The sequence below is a fragment of the Mustela nivalis genome (assembly GCF_964662115.1).
Source record: "Mustela nivalis genome assembly, chromosome: 1".
Classification (NCBI taxonomy): domain Eukaryota; kingdom Metazoa; phylum Chordata; class Mammalia; order Carnivora; family Mustelidae; genus Mustela; species Mustela nivalis.
This window is the reverse complement of record NC_139020.1, coordinates 8,306,901-8,328,606: the sequence shown is the minus strand read 5'-3', so window position 1 is coordinate 8,328,606 and position 21,706 is coordinate 8,306,901. Positions and strand designations below refer to the sequence as shown.

The following is a 21,706-nucleotide window of genomic DNA, read 5'->3' as shown; positions in this document are numbered from 1 at the left end:
TTCTTGCTGCTCCCTTTTGATTCACAACAGCGAGGAGAGGTCGCCGTGCATGGACAGACTCAGAGTTGTGAGCCGCCTTTATATTTCTTGTGTTTCAATAACCAAATCATGATACAAACATCCCTGTTGTTCTTGACAGCAGCTTGGTCAGGAAGCAAGTGCTGACCATTTGGACGGGATCTATAGGTTGGCCTCGTTCCTACGGGGGCTGGTACAGGGGTAGGGAGTGTCGATTACAGAATGAGTTATTGGGGAGACTTGCTTGGCAGAGAGTAAGCTGAGAGTATGTGCTCTAGAGTCACGAGAGGGGTCGGGAGATGAAGAGGCATCTGCTTTGAGGGTGTGGAGCAGCAGCATCACAACGGAACAATCTAGAAGGGAAGAGAGGCTTGAGGGTCCTCATCTCCACACCGCCGGGGGGATACCTAGGAGGGACATTCCTAGTCCCCACCACTGCAGGTGGGGAAGGCAGGCAGCTGCTCTGAGAGCCTCCACCCCACAGGTCCGCAACCCCCTTCTATGGAGGCAGGAGCTCGTCAGGACCCCGATACCCAGCAAGCCCTGATATCCCCCCAAATTACCTGCAGGAAGAGTTGCTCCTCAAAGTGGGGCTATACTGGAGGACATTAGGCCTCTAAGCCCGGAGAATGAAAACTTATGGAATTAAAAGTCTTCATTTTAAATCTCATTAAAAAAAAAGATTTTATTTATTTATTTGACAGAAAGAGATCACAAATAGGCAGAGAGGCAGGCAGAGAGAGAAGAGGAAGCAGGCTCCCTGCTGAGCAGAGAGCCTGATGTAGGTCTTGATCCTAGTACCTTAGACCATACCTGAGCCCAAGGCAGAGGCTTTAACCCACTGAACCACGCAGGCGCCCTCATTCTTTTTTTCTTTCTTTCTTTTTTTTTTTTTTTTAAGATTTTATATATTTGTCAGAAAGAGATAGAGAGAATGCACAGCAAGTGGAGCACAGGCAGACAGAGAAGCACGCTTCCCACTGAGCAAGAAGCCTGATGTGGGGCTCGATCCCAGAACCTGGGATCGTGACCTGAGCCAAAGGCAGACATTTAACTGACTGAGCCACCCAGGTGTCCCTTAAATCTCATTTCATATCTCTTTTGCTGCCTGGCTCATAGAGGGGAGCAGGGTTTTTTTCTTTTTTTCCAGGGGAAATAAATATAATTTGTGCTTTGGAAATGTAATAAAAGCCACAGTGATGATCAGCGTGAGGCTGTTGTGACCCCGACACGTCTAGATGCTTTTCATGTGTCCATTCTGACCTTTCGTCATTGAGGGGAGCTGGGCGGCCCTTATGCCCATTGCCCAGCAGAGCAGATGAGCCCCAGGGGTGGAGGCCTGCGGCCGGACAGCAGCTGAGTCAGACAGGACTGGGGTCCAGGCTTGCTTGGCTCTCAAGCCTTGAGCGTTTTCCGCCACAAGGTGGCTCTTAGACGTGGAGACATGGGCCCGTCTTTGCTGCATCAGGAACCCCAAACTTCCCAAGCTCACCCGGCTTATGAAGGGACTTTATTTATTTGCAGTTTGTATGACAGATTCACCTTATCCCACTTGGAACTTGGTATTTCTAGATACCTCGACAGGGAGCCCTGAAAGGGAACACATTCACAGGCTTCCAGGAGACACAAGGAAAAGACAGAAGCCTTTAGAAACCAGAGGGAGCACGGTTGTTTTTAAATTTTCTCCAAATGGGTAGAATTGGTAAACCAAAGAAAATTAAAAATGGCAATACTGACAATGTATTGCTATTGTACAGTGACCTTCGCGACAGTGGAAGAGCCACCACTGGGAGAGGAGGTAGCGAGCATACCCCAGCCAGGCGGCCGGGAGATGGGGTGCGGCCTGGGGATCCGCCATGAGCCCCATGTCTGTCTCAGACTCCCTTCCCCAGCTTTCCTGACATAAACTAGAGCACCTTCCACAGTGAGAAATAGCAGAGGCTCTTACCACAAATAGGGGTGGGTATTAGTCTCCCAGAGCTCACCCCTTGGCTCCAGGATTGGAACATTCTTTGGATATCCCCTTCAGGAAAGCCATGCATTTCGCCTCCAAAGCTGGGACTCTCGGACGAGGAAAGGGGACGTATTCAACGTGCAGAGCGTGGTTTCTGGAAGCCGGGTCTTTGTGGGTGTGGAGCTGGGGCAGTTTGGAAATCTCTGTGTTGTGAGGTAGCTGGGGCTCTGAGTCTCCTTCCCACGCACAGAACTGGGGCCAGAGGGGCCAACTCCGGGAGCCGACCCTGAGCCTAGAGTTCAAGGACAGCAGTTTATTTGGACCGCGGCCAAAACATGGTCAAGGGAGAGAGAAGTAAGTCACGGAGGGGAAGGAGTCTTAAGAGGGGCTTGTCTGTCTGGGACTCGGTCATGGCGCCAAGGCGGGGGAGCTGAGGCATTTATGTTCCTGTTTCAGTCATCGGCTGATGGCCGCTCTCGGGGCTGTTAACCCCCCAGCTCCCCCACATCTGTCAGTGTGGGCTCTGCCAGAGAAAGGCCTCAGGGAGGAGGTGGGGCCGTCAGAAGTTGCTGGGTGCGCTCCCTGGTGAGGGATGCGATGAGGCATCTGTCAGAGCAAAGGTCCAAAGGGCTGTGTCTCGTCAGCCTACCCCCCGCCCCCCGCGTTGGTCTCCAGGCTTCGAGAAGGTGTTCTCCGTCCAGCCGTCCCTCCACAAGCTGCTCCTCACCTCCCAGCCCAGGCGGTCATCTTGTCCTCACAGGCACTGGTCACCTCTCTCTGAGGGGCCCTGTCGCCCCCACAGCCCAGGGGCCCAGTTGGTCAGTTTGAGTGTTGTCCACACCCAGACTCCTGCCCCGTAGGAGCTGGGGGAAGCCAAGCCTCACCCCACTCTTTCCAGTTCTGTCGTCTGCTGTCACCTCTCCTCCAGGAGGATGTGTCCAGCTCCTTCCAGCCCTGCCTGCTTTCACCTCACGCTGTTCGGATCCTTATGGGGACCGTATTGGTCTGCTTGGGCCGCCATGACAAAATACCGCAGGCTTAAACCACAAAAGTGTGTTTCCTCACAGTTCTGGAAGCTTGAATCTGAGATCAAGGTGTTGGCAGGGCTGGGTTCTCCGGAGGCTTCTGTCCTTGTCTTGTAGATGAGCGTCTTGTTCCTGTGGCCTCAGAGGGCCTCCTGTGATATCTGCGTCCTCATCTCTTTTAATTGTAAGAACACCGGCCATACTGGATTAGGGTCTCCCCCCGCCATTACTTCATTTTATTTCGGTTACTTCTTTAAAGCTCCTATCTCCAAATACAGTGACTTTCTGAGGTACTGTGGGAGGGGGCTTCAGCATATGAATCTGGGTAGAACACAGTCAGCCCATGACGAGGACTTCTCTCAGAGCTCTGTGTCCTTCCCCAAGTAGTAGACCCAGCTGGACAGGCCGGCTTCAGGGAGTCGGGTGAGAAGTCTGAGAAGGCAGGATTCATCATTTGGAAATGTGACTTTTTGGTCCTGTCCCGTGGTACTCAGTAACTGATGGCAGGGCTCTGGGCCGGGCACCAGCCTCCTGCCCTCTAGGCTTCACCTGGCCCCTGGATCCCCAGTGGGCCACACCAACCTAGGACTCAAGTCCTTCACTCTCATAACAGCTGGAGCTGGCTTGGTGTTTGCCCCAGGAGGGTAGGCACGCCACTTCCTTTCCGCCACAACAGAAGGCAGCCAGAGGTGGTCAGGACTATGGTGACCCTCAGAACTCCAAGGCCTTGGGGGGGCGCTGGCCTCCTCTTCCAGGGGAACACACAGACACATCCGTCCTCGTAGTTCATGAGGTCACCGAGCACAGGAAACATCTGCCAGCACCCAGGGAAGTCACTGTCCAATTTTCCAAGGCCAGATTTTCTCTACACTGGCGTCCCAAATCCAGGAATCCCGGGAGATGGGGGCGAAGGCCTCTGCCAGCAGCAGGGTTAGACATAAGGCCGTGGTGGCTCTGGAGGAGCACAGTCAGCCAAATGGTTTTCACACATTGTTCAAAATATTATCTTAACCCAGAGCAGGGACCCACAGGGTCCAAAGAAAGCACAGCCCCTAAAGAAAGAGAACTCAACACCTTCCAGAAAGTTAGTTTCCTGAGGAGAAGCAGAACACGGGCTTCGTGAGGCCAGCAAGACAGGGCTGGCATGGCCCTGGCACCTCGGCCTCTGTGTCCCTGTGGACCTGGGCCTTTCTCACCAGTCAGACTGGGCCAGCACTTTCCCCTGAAGCTTCTGCAGGGTCAAACAAACCCAGATCCTCTAGGGAATATATTTGACCCACCCACCCCCGCCAAGCCTTCTCCTGACCACCATCCCGAGGTGGCTCTGCTGAATGTGGGCCCCGGCACAGGCCTGACAGTCATGTGGCCTCATGCCAATACACAGCTTGGGAAGGGACTGACATCTACGAACCCGATGATTTCTGTTGAGGGACACGAGACAGATTTCTTGTGGACACAGCAGTTCAGAAGAACTAGGATGTCCACAAAGCTATTTGTACAAGACGGGCAGAGAATGTCCCCCTAGCTCTCTGGTTAGGCCTCTCTCCACAGTGGGCCCAGATCACAGAGAACACAGGCCATGTCCTATTGTCAAGACATTTCGATATCCCAGAAAGGCTTCGAAGTCTGAATGTGTGGTCTACAGAGTTCAAGAAATAACTGTTATAGCAATATGATAGTAGACACCCATAGAGAACGTACCTTAAATGGCACAAGCCCAAATGTTTATGGGGTTAGGCCGGTGACACGTATGAATGGGCAGCTGGAGAGCAGTAGGGAGTAGCAGAGCCTGTGGCTAACACCTGACCAGCCAAAGGCACCCAGAGTAACAGCAGCACTGGGCCACCAGCAGAGCCCATCCATGAGCTTGTGTGGTACATGGGACACCAGTTTGCCTAACTCTATGGAACAGGGGACAGAGGTCTTCAAATGAAAGACAAAGTTGAAAGGAGTTTCTAATCTACTGTGACCATTGCATTTTAAGTGATACTAGCCTTTGCTGCTGGCCTTGCTTGTCTCTGGACTGGGAATGGATGACTACATTTAATTCATACCCAGATCCTTTTTTAGATCCTATCCTCCAAGCAGAGTCTGGAGGTGGAGGTGTCCTGGTCCTGCAGGTGACAGTGTGGGGAGCCTGTGCGTGAAGGGGGGACCACGAGCGATGGAGCAGTACAGAATCCTAGAAAGTGCAGCGTGATCCACGCATCATCCTGATCCCTGGAAGCAGTTTGGGACATCTAGACGTGTAGACTGTACCTTTGGGATACAGATGGGTCAGGCTCAGCCCAGCTTCAGTGGTCGGTGCCACAATGTGGCTCTTGGGGACATTCTTCCTGAAGGTGCTTCCGTGTTGTCCTACCCATCCTACCCTCAGCATGGAGCAGGGCATTGTGTGGGGAACATGCACACCCCCTTCATGGGGCTTTCTTGAGTCTCACCGACTGCACACCCACCCCCCCCCCCCAAGGCAGAGCCAGCCCAGAGGATAAAAGCAGGAGGAGCACTGGGATCGCACTCACCAGTTTCCCCATGGAGGGTGTTTTCCTGGTGGGGGCTGAACACAATGGAAATGCTCTCATGCACAGTTCTGGAGACCAGAAGTCCGAAGTGAAGGTGTCGGCAGGGCTGGGCTCCCTTTGGGGCCTCGAGGGAGGATCCTTCCTGCCTCTCCAGCATCTGCTGCTGCGGGTCCTTCCCTCTAGTCCCTGCCTTGGCTGCTCCTCCCCCAACCCCCTCCGCCGGCGTATGTCTTCTCCTCTTCTGTCTTAGAGGGGCATTTGTGTCGAGGTAGAGCCCACCCCATTCCAGAACAATGTCGTCTTGAGATCTTTAACAATGACACCTGCAGAGACCCTTTTTCCAAATATGGTCACATTTGTGGGTTCCTTGGGTCAGAAGGCAGAACATATCTTTTGGGGGAACACTATTCAATCAAGACAGGCCTTTCTGGTGTCCTCTTCAGCTCTTCATATTCAAAACCAAATAGAAATTACGCTCCAGGCCAAGGCTTACTGTCCTCTCAGAGGCCGAGAGGTCTAGTTGTGCCTTCAAGAGGAATTCCAGAGGAACCGGGCAGGCCACCTACTTTTCTGGATAGCAAATTCACGGAACTAGAATCTCCACCCCAAAGTGGCCTCAGAAAACCATGACCACTGGCCTCCATGCCAGCATGGGCGACCCTGATTTTGGAAACATCTTGGACCACGATGTTGGGGATATTGTGTTTTGGAAGCTCCAGAGCCAAGACCTCTGCCCCCAGAGCTCACAGCTTAGGGGAGTCTCCAGCCTGGCCCCGTCCCTCACCTCCAGGCAGGGCCTTAACTCATAGCCCTCCACCTCGGGATCATTTCAGGCAGCCAATTAAGAATGACGGACTGGAGGGGGAGCTAGAGCAAACCAAGAAATGTTGTGACTAAACATCTAGGATTTCAACTTGGGTTGATACGTGGACTATCACCATGGGTCATAGAGAAGAACAAAAAAATTCAGTGGCTATGTTTGTTTGGTCTCCGTATCTAAGCCCCATCCCAGCAGAGGTAGGGAGGGTCAGAAATAAAATCTCAGCAACTTCTCCCATTGGAATCCTAATATGAAATATTTGGGATAAACTGGCTTTATTGTATCTGGCTTAGATGATTACGGATAGGTTTTAGGAATGTTGGAAGAAGTAAGGGAAGTATGGGGGCACCTGGGTGGCTCATTTGGTTAAGTGTCCGACTCTTGATTTCAACCCAGGTCCCAATCTCAGGGTCGTGGGATTGAGCCCCACACTGGGCTCCACGATCAGCATGGAGTCCGCTTGGGATTCTCTCTCCTTCTCCCTCTGCCCCTTCCTGCTGCACATGCGCACTCGCTCTTTCTCAAAGGGGGAAAAAGAAAAGAAAGAAGGAAAGTATGAAGTACAAGGTAGGAAAAAGGAAAAGCATACGGTCTTATAGCCAGGGGCGCTATGGATACCACTAGGAGCAGACTTCAAAGTTGAGGAGCCTCATCAGCATTTCTGTTGAGGAAGGAATGGCCACTTGGGAAATCCACATGTGGGACCCTTATTGGATCTTACCGCATCTCTTCTGGGGCCAAAGGCAAATTGGTTGAGTCTTCCTTAAACTTCCACCTCTCCTTTCACATATAGCTATAGAGAAGCTTTTGGAGACTGCAGCCTCCTCCTCCCACAGGGGTCACTTGGAGGAAAGGGACTCAGGACACCCAGCCTGGGGTCCCAGCTGTGCCCTCAAGATTTGTTGGCCCCACCTTCCAGGGATGCCTGGCTCTCACAGTGGCATGCATGCAATGCCTGCAAACCTGAGCTGGAAATAGAAACTGTGGATTGTGCTGGTAAAAAAGCAAACCCCAGGGGCGCCTGGGTGGCTCAGCAGGTTAAGCCTCTGCCTTTGGCTCAGGTCATGATCTCCGGGTCCTCGGTTCAAGCCCCACATTGGGCTCTCTGCTCAGTGGGGCCCCTACTTCCCCCTCTCTCACTGCCTGCCTCTCTGCCTACTTGTGATCTCTTTCTCTTTGTCAAATAAATAAATAAAATCTCAAAAAAAAAAAAAAAAAAAGCAAACCCCAAGAGGAGAAGCGTTAGAAAGATAGCTCTTTGCTGCTACCTCTGTCTGTACTTTTCAGCATGGAATCTCACTCCTGTCAAGGCAGCCCGCGCAGGTGAAGAAGAGAGCTCGTGTCTGCCCTGTCCCAGAGAGCCCCACCCCTCATCTGGGTGGGTTGGCAGTCCTGGAGCTAAGTAGGGGGCCTGTGGCCTGATTCATGCTGCATTTCCAGTTCCCGACCCCCATACAAACAACTTAATCATGGGAAAAATAAGTGTTCACTTTCATTAAAAAATGAATACCTCCTTATTGTTGGAAATGTAGACTATCAAGAAAAGCTGAGGGGACGCCTGGGTGGCTCAGTTGGTTAAGCAGCTGCCTTCGGCTCAGGTCATGATCCCAGCGTCCTGGGATCGAGTCCCACATCGGGCCCCTTGCTCCACAGGGAGCTTGCTTCTCCCTCTGACTCTGCCTTCCACTCTTGTCTGCCTGTGCTTGCTCTCGCTCTCTCTCTGACAAATAAATAAATAAAATCTTTAAAAAAAGAAAAAGGAAAAGAAAAGCTGAGAAGAAAATGAAACTTACTTATAATTTGACCAGTCAGATAACAAGAGTTAATATGTATCAAATCCTTGCTGTGGGTCTTTGCCACTGTTCTAAAGCTTCAAACAGATGATCTATCCTCCTAGTAGCCGGGTGAGGTGGGGAGTATGATTATCCTCTTGTTCTAAATGGGAAACTGAGCCACAGGGGGTTAGTAACTTGTCCAACATCACACAGTTAGCCGGGGTATATGTGTGTGTATGCGTGTGTGTGCACTTTTTCCTACAGGTACTCTATGCCCTTCTGAATCTTGTCTTTTTTTTTTTTTTTAATGAGACATAATTGACATGTAACATTATAAATGCTTCAGGTGTACAACATAATGATTTGACATCTGTATGTGCTGCTACATGACCACGATGAGTCTAGTTGACATCCATTACAGTATATAGTTATAATTTTTTTCTTGTCTTGAGAGCTTGTAAGATCTACTCCCTTAACAACTTTCCATACATAATACAGTGTTATTAACTAAAGTCCCCATGCTAGACAGTACATACCCAGACTTATTTACTTTATTTTTTTTAAAGATTTTGTTTATTTGAGAGAGAGATCAAGAGCACTAGTGGGGAGAGAGGCCGAGAGAGAAGCAGACTCTCTCCTGCACACAGAGCCCAACTCTGGTTTGACCCCAGGACTCTGAGATAATGACCTGAGCTGAAGTCAGATGCTTAACTGACTGAGCCACCCAGGCGTCCCTCCAAGACTGAAATAAATATTTCATAACTGGAAGTTTGTACCTCTTAACCCCTTTCACCCATTTTACCCGCCTGCCACCCCTCACCATGGCAACCACCAACCACCGGTCTGTCTCTGCATCTATGAACTTTTTTTTTTTTTTTTTTTTTTTTTTTAGATTGCACATGTAAGTGCGGTGACATGGTATTTGTCTTGGACTTATCTCACTGAGCATAATGCCTTCCGGGTCCACCCATGTTGTCCCAAATGGCAGGATTTCCTTCTTTTTTTAGTGGCTGAACAGAATTCCTCTCTCTGTGTGTGTACATACATACACCACAATTTCTTTATCCGTTCATCCACAGATGAACACTTAGGGTGCTTTCGTTTTTTGTCTTTTGTAAATAATGCTGCAATGAACATGCAGGCACAGATGTCTTTTCAAGTTAGTATCTGTTTCCTTCAGAGAAATACCCAGAATTGGAATTTCTGGATCAGATGGTAGTTCTGTCTTAAATTTTCTGAGGAATCTCCTTACTGTTTTCCATAGAGGCTGCACCAATTTACATTCCTACTGATAGGGCACAAGGGTTCCCTTTTCTCTACATCCTTGCCAACACTTGTCAAATCTTGTCTTTTTGATAATAGTCATTCTAACAGGTGCGGGGGCGGGTGTCGCCTGTGATTCTGATCTGCATTTCCCTGGCAATTAGTGATGTGATGAACTTTCTCGTGTACCTGTTGCCCACCTGTATATCTTTGGGAAAATGTTAATTCAGACCCTCTGCCCAGTTTTCAGTTGGGCTGTTTTATTTATTTATTTTTGCTACTGAGTTGTGTGAGTTCTTTGTATATATTGGATATTGACCCCTTATCACATATATAATTTGCAAATATTTTCTCCCATTCGGTGGGTTGTTGATGGTTTCTTTTGCTGTGCAGAAGCTTTTCATTACGATGTAATGCCACTTTTTATTTTTGCTTTTCATCTTTTAGGGAACTTTTGGGGGTTCCGTACAAATTTTAGGGTTGTTTGTTCTGTTTTTTTGAAGGATGACACTGGAATTTTGATAGGGATTGCATTAAGTCTGTAGATTGCTCTGGATGGTATGGGCATTTTATATGAATTCTTCCACTCCATGAACATGGGATACCTTTGCATTAATTTCTGTCTCCTTCAGTTTCTTTCATTAGTGTGTGTAGTTTTTAGGGTCTTTCACCTCCTCAGTTAAGTTTATTCTTAAGTATTTTATTCTGTTTGATGTAATTTGTAAATGGGACTTTTTTTTTCTTAATTTCTCTTTCTAACAGTTCATTATTAATGTATAGAAACTTTAACAGATTTTTGTATATTGATTTTATATCCTGCAGTTCTACTCAATTCATTTATTAGTTGTAAGAGTTTTTTTGATGGATTCTTTAGGGTCTTCTGTATATGCTGTATCATCTGCAAATAGTGACAATTCTACTTCTTCCTTTTCATCTGGGTTGCCATTTATTTCTTCTTTTTCTTACCTAAGTGCTCGGCTAGCCCTTCTGATTCTGTTGAATAAAAGTGGTGAGAGCTTTCCCCTGTTGAGTGTGGGGTTAGCTGTGAACTTAGCGTGAATGGGTTTTATTATGTACAGTGGGCATTTATATCCCCACTTTGTTGACAGGGTTCTTTTTTTAATCATAAATGGGTGTTGAATTTTGTCAAGTGCTTTTCCTGCATCTATTTTTATCCTTCACCTAGTTAGTGTGGTGTATCCTACCGATTTATTAATTTATTAATATTTATTAATTTATTAATATTACAAAATTCATATTAATCAGTATTCCAATAGCTGCATAGTACCCCAAAATTTATTTACCATCTTCCCTAATTCTTAGGCATTCAGGTCTCCCCCTCCCTTTTTTCCCAGAATTATAAACAGAATTGCTTATAACAGGATCAATTATTAGAAGTGAAGTCATTGTGTCAGTGGATATGAGCCATCAAACTGCTTCCCAGATGGACTGTACCAATCCATGCCTCTCTCAATGCATGACAATGCCTCCCACCATACTTTAGCTGACATCACCCATTGTCAGTTCATTATTTGAGATACAATCCACATAGTATGAAACTCACCATTTTAACCATTTTCAGAGGTTTTCCGTGTATTTACAATGTCATGCAACTCTCACACTGAACTCTTTACTGAGTTCTAGAACATTTCCTTCATTCCAAGAAGAACCCTGGTACCCATCAGCAGTCACTCCTGGTGCTCCTCAACCCCCAGTTCTGTCAACCACTAAGCTGCTTATTGTGGTCTCTACAGATGTGCTTATTGTGGACATTTCACATAAATGGAACCATACAATATTTCTTTCTTTTTTAACGAGTATTATCTAGCTTTGAACTAAGCAAATACATTGAACACTTGTTTCTCATTTATCTTTATTCTTTGATGAATTGTTTTTTCAGGTCCTTTTCTCATATTACTCTTAGGGTCTTAATGTTTTCATTGATCCATGTGAACTCTTTATATATTAAGGCTTGTAGCTCTTTGACTATCATATTTGCAATATTTTTTCTTCTGCACCAGAATACTTTAAAGCGGGTGTTAAAATGGATGATAAAGAGGCATCCTTAATATGAAAAGCCACAAAAGGCAGTGGAGAACCCCAGGAGTGTTTGGGCAGATGGTGAGGAGGCTCTACCTAGTGGCACAAGACGAGGGCTAAATTTCTGTGTCTGTGAGCCCCCAGGAGGTCTTTTCAGTGCCAACTAGTGCAAGCACAGAATTTTGGCCACCTCTCCAAATCCCTGTTCAGGTGGCTGCTAGTTAGGGCCCTAGGGCCAGCCGTGCTTTGAGAAGCAGGAATGCTCTATAGCCATGACCTGGGCATCAAGGGATGCATTTTAGATTTGTGCTGGCATCCCTCTCCCTGGAGAAAGCTAACTGGGATTTTATCCTCTTCACTGCCCACCCAGAGCTTCTGGCACTTTCCTTCCCCTCCAGCCTGTGCTCTCCAGGCCCTGGGAGAAATGAGTACAGAGACTTTGGATGGGAGTGTGGCTTAGCAGTCTGGAGTTTGCGCCCATGCGTGGAAGATGGGCCTATAGGCCCAGTGTTAAGAGACTTGTCAAGCAGAGTTCTTTCCTACATATGCCACATAGGAAATTGACAGGCCCAAGGAAAAGTGGGGCTGATGGGAGGAAATATAAAAGGCATCAGAGCAGCAGTCTCTCTGGAAATACACACGTGTTCTGGAGAGTAGCAAATACCAACAACGATTTGACACTTGGTTGAAGGTACTTATTATTTTGTTTAAATAACTACACCATCCCCTCCCCCTGGTGCCTATTAAGGGTTTTGGGGATTAAGGGTTTGGGGGATTATAACATAATCATGGCATTTGGGAAACCGAAAAGCAGAACCAATTTTATCGCTCTGCCAAGTGTAAAGGTTGTATGGGGACTAATTGTTTTTCCCAATGAAATCAGTGACTGTTACATTTGATGGGGGAGGGGAGTGCTACTGAGACCCCTGGAAGCCGTAGGTAGAAATCTTGCCTGCGTGCGTGTGTGCGTGTGTGCGTGTGTGTGTACGTGTGTGTGTGTGCATCCAAGCATGCACCTTCCTGTGGAGAAAGCCCATTCCTTTGTCAAGTTCTCAGAAGCGTCCTTGACCCCGAAAAGCTCCAGAATTGGGACTGTGGGTTATTCATGGGGGGCGATGTCCCCAAGCTGGGGCCTGCTAACTGCCCCTCGGGGCTCATGACATCTTGTGCTTGCAGTGCTGGTGAAGGGCCAGGTCACCACCAAGTACTACCGGCTGCTGTCCAAGCTGGGCGGCTGGGTGTGGGTGCAGAGCTACGCCACCGTTGTGCACAACAGCCGCTCGTCCCGGCCGCACTGCATCGTGAGTGTCAATTATGTCCTCACGTAAGTCAGACGTATTTGTTTCCTTGCTCTCTCTCCTCCTCCTGTCCCTCATCAGCCCGCTCCCACAAGCACCATCGCTCCCTCCCCCTCTCTCTCTCTCTTTCCAAAACTGTTCATTTGTCTCCTGTTCTGTTTTTATTTGAACAATCTGTTCGTTTGGGAAGAGCCAAACTATTTCTGTACTCGGCACGGAGAGCCAGGCGCTGGGCATTGGGTGAACGCTGGAAAGGGAGCCCTGCCCCAGGCACAGCTGAAGATCAGACCACAGAGACCAGCTGTGGGGGGCCGGGGCAGGGGGCAGGTGCCCTTGCCCTCCATCTTGCACAGAACGTATAGGCGATGTACCTCCGGGACCAGGAATATGAATTTATGCCCTTTGTGCCCACAAATGTCGGGGTCATCTTGCTTGCTCCTGCCATGTGGGACAGGAGATATCTCACATCTTCTCCTGTCTTTCTAGACAGCCCTTTGCAGATAATTATGAGCGTTTGGCCCCTTTAAAAATCCCCGAAGGTCAAGTTCAGTTGCATATACTTTTTTTTTTTTTAAAGATTTTATTTATTTGACAGAGATCACAAGTAGGCAGAGAGGCAGGCAGAGAGAAAGAGGAGGAAGCAGGCTCCCCGCTGAGCAGAGAGCCCCATGTGGGGCTCCATCCCAGGACCCTGGGATCATGACCTGAACTGGAGGCAGAGGCTTAACCCACTGAGCCATCCAGGCGACCCATCAGTTGCATATACTTTCAAGACCATTAGGCACAGCAGGACATGGGTCTCCCTGGGACCATATATTACTGTGGACCCACCATGGCTACTGTATGTGAAATCACCTCTACCCAGCTCTGGCCCTGAACTTGATGTCCAGGCCGTCCCCCAGCCCCACAAGGTCCTCAAGTGTGCTCTAGAGTAGGAAGGATTTAGGCTCTCAGATCTTTCATAGAATGACTGCCAGGTTGCTGGTTTCTTGATTTTGTTTTTGGTTTTGTTTTTTTGATTTTTTAGAGCTAGAGGTGAGTCTAACAAAACTGTAGGGAGGAAAGCATTTTGGCCCCTTCACGATTCTTCCCTAGCAGCCAAGTGTGGGCTGGTACTCCGGGCAGCTTCCTCACCCCCTCCAACCACGAACATGACATTGCCGAGTTAGCTCTTCAGGGTACAAACTGGCGCCTGTTGTGGAAATGGGCGAGGCTGGCAGTCAGGCTCCCGGACCCTTGGTGGTCCCCCACCCACGCCTCCCTGGGTGCTAACTGAATGATAAGTAGTGCTTCTGCCCTTTCCTTCTGCCCTGACACACTTCCTCATGGCCCACCATGTCGCTGGGAAACCTGTTTGAAAGCTACAGGATGGAAGAGCGCTAAAGTGACACCCCCCCCCCACCCCGCTATTCTTGCCAGATAACACTGATGTCACAGCATTGCCCAAGCCTTCAGGAGGGCTTTTCTCACGAGGGTGGGCTGCTCCCTGCTCAAGTCCTGTCTCACCCAAGCTCAGTGATCCGCTGTGCTGGAGGTCCGGGAACGCACTCGCTCAGGGGCTGGGGCCAGGGAAGCCGCCCTTCCCCCGCAGCCCGCTGGACAGGACTTGTCCTGCTCTTGCTTCTCAGGGAGATCGAATACAAGGAACTGCAGCTGTCCCTGGACCAGGTGTCCACGTCCAAGTGCCAGGACTCCTGGAGGACTGCCTTGTCTACCTCACAAGAAACTAGGAAATTAGCTAAACCCAAAAACATGAAGATGAAGACAAAGCTGAGAACAAACCCTTACCCCCCACAGGTAACCCCCGGGGAACTGCTGGGGCTGGGTGCAGCAGGCACCCGGCCGGGGGTGGGTGAGGGTGCTCAGGGCCACCAGCCTGTCGGAGAACGCCGAGCCTCTGACCGCAGAGCAGGTCTTCCGGCCCAGAAGTTTCCCTGTGGAGTATGGCCAAGTCCCCTGGGGATATCCGGGGCACTTGGCAGAGACACCGCCTAGAGGCACATGAAACTAACGTCTGGGAGGGCTCGTGAGGTCTAGGAAAAAAAGACTAAATTAGGAAGGCACATCAGCTTGCTGGGATCCGCGTTAAGGTGGCTTAGCGCATTGTGTTTCCATCGCATTTATTTTCTAATGAGAACCTTCTTTTTTTTTTTTTTTTTTTTTTAAGATTTTATTTATTTATTTGACAGAGAGTGAGCGAGAGAGGGAACACAAGCAGGGGGAGCGGGAGAGGGAGAAGCAGGCTTCCCACTGGACAGGGAGCCCGATGGAGGGCTTGATCCCAGCACCTTGGGATCATGACCTGAGCCGAAGGCGAGTCGCTTAACGACCAAGTTTTTTGTTTTGTTTTTTTTGTTTTGTTTTGTTTTTAATGTAGTTTGTAACCTCTAATAGAAAGTGTGTGTGTGTGTGTGTGTGTGTGTGTGTGTTTGTAGCACATGTGGTCAGCTCGGGCTCGGGAGACCTCCTCCCACACAGGGACTGGGTCACTGTGTACTGTTGGCTGTGCACCTGTCCCCAGTGGGGCCTCCCTGCTGTGGCCGTGCCCAGGGATGCAACTAAGTCCTAGAGGGTGGGGTCTGGTGAGGCCGGAGGGCAGTCTCTCACCGGCCCCTGCATCCGTCTTCCTTCCCATGCAGCAATACAGCTCGTTCCAAATGGACAAACTGGAATGCAGCCAGCTGGGAAACTGGAGAGCCAGCCCCCCGGCGAACGCGCCGGCACCCCCGGAACAGCAGCTCCATTCAGAAAGCAGCGACCTTTTGTACGCCCCGTCCTACAGCCTGCCCTTCTCCTACCGTTATGGACACTTCCCTCTGGACTCTCACGTCTTTAGCAGCAAAAAGCCAATGCTGCCGGCCAAATTTGGGCAGCCCCAAGCATCCCCGTGTGAGGTGGCACGCTTTTTCCTGAGCACCCTGCCAGCCAGTGGTGAATGCCAGTGGCATTACGCCAACCCCCTAGTGCCTAGCAGCCCGACTCCAGCTAAAAGCCTTTCTGAGCCGCCAGTGAACGCTGCTCGGCACAGCCTTGTGCCAAACTACGAAGGTGGGTCATGTTTGCACGAGGGGAGGGGGCAGGACTGTGAACAGCGGCGGTGCCGGCGGTGGGTGCCAAATGGAAAAAGGATCCTCACACTTTGGGCCAACTTTTCCTTTTTCTGTTTGTAAGTAGGAGTTGCTACACTTTCCTGCTCTCAATGAAAGGAGCTTCACGAGAGGGAGAGAAGCAGGGTGACCGAGTCCGTGTGCCTCTCGTGGCACTGAGGACAGCACAGAGGGCAGAGGAACCCAAGGGTTCAGCCACCCTCGATAGAAACCCTGGCCTCATTTGCTCCCCAAGAGGGAGACAAAGTGATTTTCAAACTCAGCTCCTGGGTTTGAGAATGCTGCAACCGCAGTTATTTTACAAGATTACTCTCCCACTCCACCCAAAAATGAATATGGGACGCCGCTGGTTTGCTTCCCAAGCCAGTTTTCAAAGTGTGGAAAACAGTGCTCAAAGACAGAAAATTCCTGAGCTCAAAGACAGAAATATCACTCAGCAACCCAGGGCAAATAACGTAAACACTCCATGACTCAGTTTCTTCATCTGTAAAATGGGATCATAACCCATGCGATATGCCTACTACCCCAGGGATTGGCACACAATAGGTGCCTGGCCAGCACCAGTGGTTCAACAACAGAGAGAGGGGAATGGCCCCTCCCCCAGCCCTTCCTGGTCGCAGACAAGCAAATGTCCTCCGTGGATGTGCCATCAGTGTCCCCAGGCCCAGAGAGACTCCTGTTTGCTCACTGGACCAACCCCAGGCAGAGGGTAGGTGGGGGTTGAGAGCTAGCTGCGAGAGGTACACTCCTGTTTCATGCAGAACTAACTACTGCTCAGAGGGTAGCCCACGAGGGTGTGAATTTCCTGCAGTGACTCCTACATTAAGGGTAAAGGTGACATACTCAGAAAAGAAACACCTGCCTCAAGAGGAGAGCTTTTTGGAGCCCCCTCCTTCCCCTCTAACTTTCTCTCTTTGGAAGCAGGTAGGGCTCTGTTCCTCCTTGGGTTGCTTGGGGGAATCTCTTGCCCAGACTCTGTCTTTACAAGGCACATTTTTTTTTTTCTCTAAACCTGAGAAGAGGGGTAGATTGTAGGAGAAAGCGAACCATGTTGGAGATTACTAGGACAAGTTTTTCCGAAGTAGGCAGCTTAGAAAAGAGCACACCAGCGACTAGGGCAATGCAAACCTGTCTTCTGGTCTGGGCCATGCTTGGAGCCACCAGGTCCTCAGTTTTGGACAGACAGCTGACCGCGCACCGGGTCGCTCCAATAACCAAGGAAGGGATTTCCCCCAATGACCAGAAAGGCAAAGCTAAGAGGTTTGATAACGGCTGAAAATATTATTCACTTGAGATTGCTCTGAAAGAATTCTTTTTGTTTGGCTAATGATATAACCAACACACAGTATCATATATATTTTTAAATTGCTATTTTGAAAGTGAAAGAGTTTAATAAGGAGCTCGTTTGTCATACCCTTGGTAAAAATGGGCCAAATTTGGGGGCAATTCGTGATCTACTTCCTAGTCTTCTTTGATATTAAAGAAGACAAAGATTGTCTTAAAGGAAAAAAAAACAAAACAAAACAACCATGCTAATTGTTTGCGGGACCTGATTAGTGAGGGTGGTTATGACCTTTAGTTAGGACAGCACGTAATTACCAGGCGTAATTACCACCCACTGAGGGCTAAGCAGCAAAAAATAGGTGTGAGAAAGAGAAAAAAACAGGGTTGGCTGGGGGCACCTTACCCGGCAGGCAGTGGAAGCCTCCAGACCAAGCTGTCCAGCATGGTAGCCAGGAGCCACGTGCAGCTCTCGCGCACGAAAATGTGGCCCGGGCACCGAGAGGTGCTGTTGTGTGTGCGCGGCACTTCGAAGACAGAAACCAAGAATCAAGTATCTCGGTCATTTAAGGGTATTGATTCCACATGGGAAGAACCTGTTGGATACGTGGCATTTACACTGAGCAGCGGTTTCCGCGAATTCCACCTGTCCCTCTCCGCGCCGCAGCGCGACCTCCGGAGCGCGGCCGTGTGCAGCCTGCACTGGACGGCGCGGGCCTGGGCGCGGAGGGGAAGGGGCCCAGGTGGCCGCGGGGGGGGGGGGAGCGCCCCCCGCCCCGGAGCGCGCAGCGGGGGGCCGAGGGGGTGGTGGCGGCGTCCGGATCCGCCGGGTTGGTGCTGCTTTGGGCAGGTCCCCTTCCTTTCCCGCGCGGGCGTCTAACGTGTCGCCTGTCCCCGCAGCGCCCGCCGCCGCCGCCGCCGCGCGCAGGTTCGGCGAGGACACCGCGCCGCCGCCGCCGCCACCGCCGCCGCCGAGCTTCCCGAGCTGCGGCCACTACCGCGAGGAGCCCGCGCTGGGCCCGGCCAAGGCCGCCCGCCAGGCCGCCCGGGACGGGGCGCGGCTGGCGCTGGCCCGCGCGGCGCCGGACTGCTGCGCGCCGCCGGCCCCCGAGCCCCCGGGCGCGCCTGCGCAACTGCCCTTCGTGCTGCTCAACTACCACCGCGTGCTGGCCCGGCGCGGGCCGCTGGGGGGCGCTGCGCCCGGCGCGCCCGCTCTCGCCTGCGGCCCCGGCGCCCCCGAGGCGGCGGCCGGCGCGCTGCGGCCCCGGCCCCCCGGCCCCGCCGCCGCCTCGCCGCCCGGCGCGCCGCTGCCGCACTACCTGGGCGCCTCGGTCATCATCACCAACGGCAGGTGACGTCGCGCTGGGCTGCCCGCAGGGAGAAGCCATAGGCCAGGCCTCGGGCTCCGGTTCTCCAGAGCGCAGCCGAGTGGCGAGGCGCGAGCTGCAGACGCACGGTTTAAATTAATTTATGCAGAGACGACTATTTTACTAGAACTCCGCGGCCGCCTTCTAGATTTTTACGTAGATCCCGCAAACGCCGGTGCAGGGGACTGCAGCGCGGCCCGAGGCCGGGGGCGGGGGGGAAAGGCCCGCCGGACCTCTGTCCTCCCAGAGCCGGGCCCCCAAGGGGCGGGGTGGAGCGCCCCCCGCGTCCCGCGTGTGACCTCGGACTACCCCGCCGGGGGGCGGACTCGGGTGCCCCACCTTGCCGTCGGGCGCGCGCGCCTCGCCTCGTCCCCGGGGCTCAGTAGCCGCCCCGCCGGGGGACCCGAGGCGCTCCCCCCAACGGAGAGCCCCCCCCCCATGCGGGGAGACACGCCCGGCGGTGGCCCCCCCGGGAGGAGGAGGCCTCCGGAACTCAGCGCTCCTGGCGTCTTAAGGCAGGGTGTGACGTCTGAAGTCCTGCGCATCGACGACAACTCTGACTTTGCAGGTCATTCACGAGGCTCATTAGAAGTTGTCGTTTTAATTTAAGCCTTTTCTCAGTTCAAACATCATCAAGCCGAAACCAAGGGGGTGAAGGCACGTGGCGGTGCCCCACAAGCACGTTCATGAGCGTTCACTTCCTCCCAAGCCCTGTGAACTCTCGATACCAACAAGAATAGCACCTTCCGAATAGATGAAATAGGCATTAAATGCAGAACGAGAGAGAGCCAGGTGTTTCGGAGAATGACACGTTGGATGATGTGCCCAAGGCGACTGGCTACCCCTGTCGGGTTTGATTACGAGGCAGCATCTCTGTGGCCCACACAGACCTGTAACTCCCTAGGCTCGGGTTTGCTACAAGTAATGCTAATAAAGTTAGTTAAATTGCATGTGCAATATGGAAAATTGTCAATGGACTGTGCCCTCGTGGAAGAAAGCTCGCTAGAGGGATGGTATAAAAATGGTGTATACATTTTCTTCAGCATTTCCTGCATTTTCTGCATAGCAAAAAAAAACAAAAAACAAAAAACAAAACAAAAAAACAAAACAAAAAAACCAAAAAACCCTTGAACATGTCCTGTAACAGGTGAACAGAAATCCTTTTATAAAGCACCAGCAGTGTTTAAAAAACAAATTTCCCTTCATTTTTGTCTTTTATATTTTTGCTTCAAGATTTCACCATTTAAAAATCCCACCGTGCCTCTGAAACGGATTGGTGCATGGAACCACCGTCTTTCAATCTTTTCCCCGCTCTAAAACACGCCCTCATCTCCCTGTTTCCAAAAGGGTTTTCTTTCAGGAAACTCTGCGCCTTTCTGAGTGGAAAGAGTTCACAAATGTCTTTTTAAGTCCTCGTTGGCAATTCGAAGTGCACCTATATATAATTGACTGTTTGCAAAATCTGAGACGATTGCTTGCCAACCTGGTGTCACACTGAGGGTCCGCCTCATTCTTAGCAGGGCATCGGGAGCCTGATGTAGGGGGTGACACTTGCAAATTTAGGAGCTGGAGTCTGTCCCGCAGCAAAGGGACTGAGTCATAAGTATCCACCTCCCGACTGCACTTAGCGATACCTCATGAGCAGCTCTTTGTGCACACAGAAAACAAGCCTGGGGTATTATTATTATTTTTTTTTATGCTCACTAGTCCTGTCATTAAACCAGGATTCCTGAAAGGTGCGGTTTGATGAGCAGCTATCACCTTTTTCAATAAAGTACCACAAAATGCGTTTGTGTCTCCCTTGTTATTAATCATCGGGGGCTGTGTTCATGAGTAAATACAAACCCCGAAAGCTTTCAGCTTCCCAGCAGTTTAGGTTACTGTGAAAAGATAAGACCATGATAGATTTGCAAGTGATAACGTAAACAGTCTTAATTAACAATGAGTGTGTGTGTACTTGAAAAATGAAACGTGTACTAGGGAAAACTTCCTTGTCTAAACAAACCTTGGGGTTTTCATAGCCTAGAACACGAAGGAAGATTGCTACGCAAGCCGGCTTCAGGGCAGCTCAGTGCAAAGTTAACAGGAGTTACCATGGCAACCTAATATTGTTACCTCCATCTTCAAGAGTCTGCACGTTTAAGCTGGGGATATCATTTCTTGACTTCTGGGAGGCTCTGGCAGGGGAAGAGGAAGCATTTTAATAAATATGACTCTCTTTCACAAAAAAAAAAAAGAAAAAAAAAATTGTAGTGGGTCCTAACCCGTTGACAAAAATGCCAGATCAAAAGGATTTGAGAAATAAACCCAGTTCAAGACTGGCCCGGCCCTCCAAGGGGCCTCCCAGGGAAAGGAATTCCTTTATGTTCATGGAAGCCCTTTCTAGAAAAGCCATTCCATTCATACCTTTGTAGAGAAGGGAACAGGGTGTGAAGAAGGCTGCTCTGGGGAAATCTGCAAGAGCTGGGTATTTTGCACCCCCCCACCCCCCACCCCTTTGTCCTTTTTAAAGTCCTATGGCCAAGCCTTCCCCCATGGACCCTAGGGGCGGGAGAGCTTTATATAGTCAATGAATCCTATACAAAGTCTACCTGAAGTTGTAATTTTGTTGTAACTGTAAGACAGTTAAGGTACACTGTGGGGCTGCTACAAATAAAATGGGATAAAAAGAACATTTTCAAATAAATGCCAGAAAATTAGAGTAGTTTAAAATCTTAGTGAATCGTACCCCTTGGGTTATCGAAGATGCATTATTCAAGCTGTTCTAAACTTAAGTATGATATATAAGGTTAAAATCTTGGGGAGAAAAAAACTCAAAAGCTAAGCGGTTCTTATAAAAAAGGAGTAAGAACAATTCTACAAGAACAAAATCTGTTCGTATAGTAAATTTGTTGTTATATTAAATTTTTCAATTTAAAAATTTATATTAAATGGTTATATTAAATTTATTTCTCACCTCAGTTAAAAGGGGTCTTTTTTTTTTTAACTTTGGGTTTTGCTAACTTTCATTCTTTGGAGTAGTAAGATTTCTCTTTTGTATGACACTTAATACATTTGTCAAAAATAAATCAAAAACAACAAAGAAAGCACCCAACTTCTCAATACTTAGAAATACATACATATTCCTTACTATGTAAAACTATTTATTTTGTAAAAATGTTTAAATATGAATAAAGATACTGTAACCAAGAGTAGTTGCCTATTTTGAAAAATGAAACTTGTGGTCAAAACAACAA

The 21,706-nt window shown here is 49.8% G+C and overlaps 1 protein-coding gene across 1 annotated transcript in view; it reads left to right on the top strand.

The window, feature by feature from the left end:
* SIM2 (SIM bHLH transcription factor 2) overlaps positions 1 to 21,661 on the top strand; it is a 53,911-nt gene extending 32,250 nt beyond the window's left edge. Inside the window, exons 8-11 of the mRNA XM_082722776.1 lie at positions 12,594 to 12,741; positions 14,344 to 14,512; positions 15,355 to 15,763; positions 18,004 to 21,661. Coding sequence (XP_082578902.1) covers positions 12,594 to 12,741; positions 14,344 to 14,512; positions 15,355 to 15,763; positions 18,004 to 18,458 — 1,181 coding nt within the window. The 3' untranslated portion in view covers positions 18,459 to 21,661. The remainder of the gene's footprint in view (positions 1 to 12,593; positions 12,742 to 14,343; positions 14,513 to 15,354; positions 15,764 to 18,003) is intronic.
* The last annotated feature ends 45 nt before the right edge of the window (positions 21,662 to 21,706 follow it).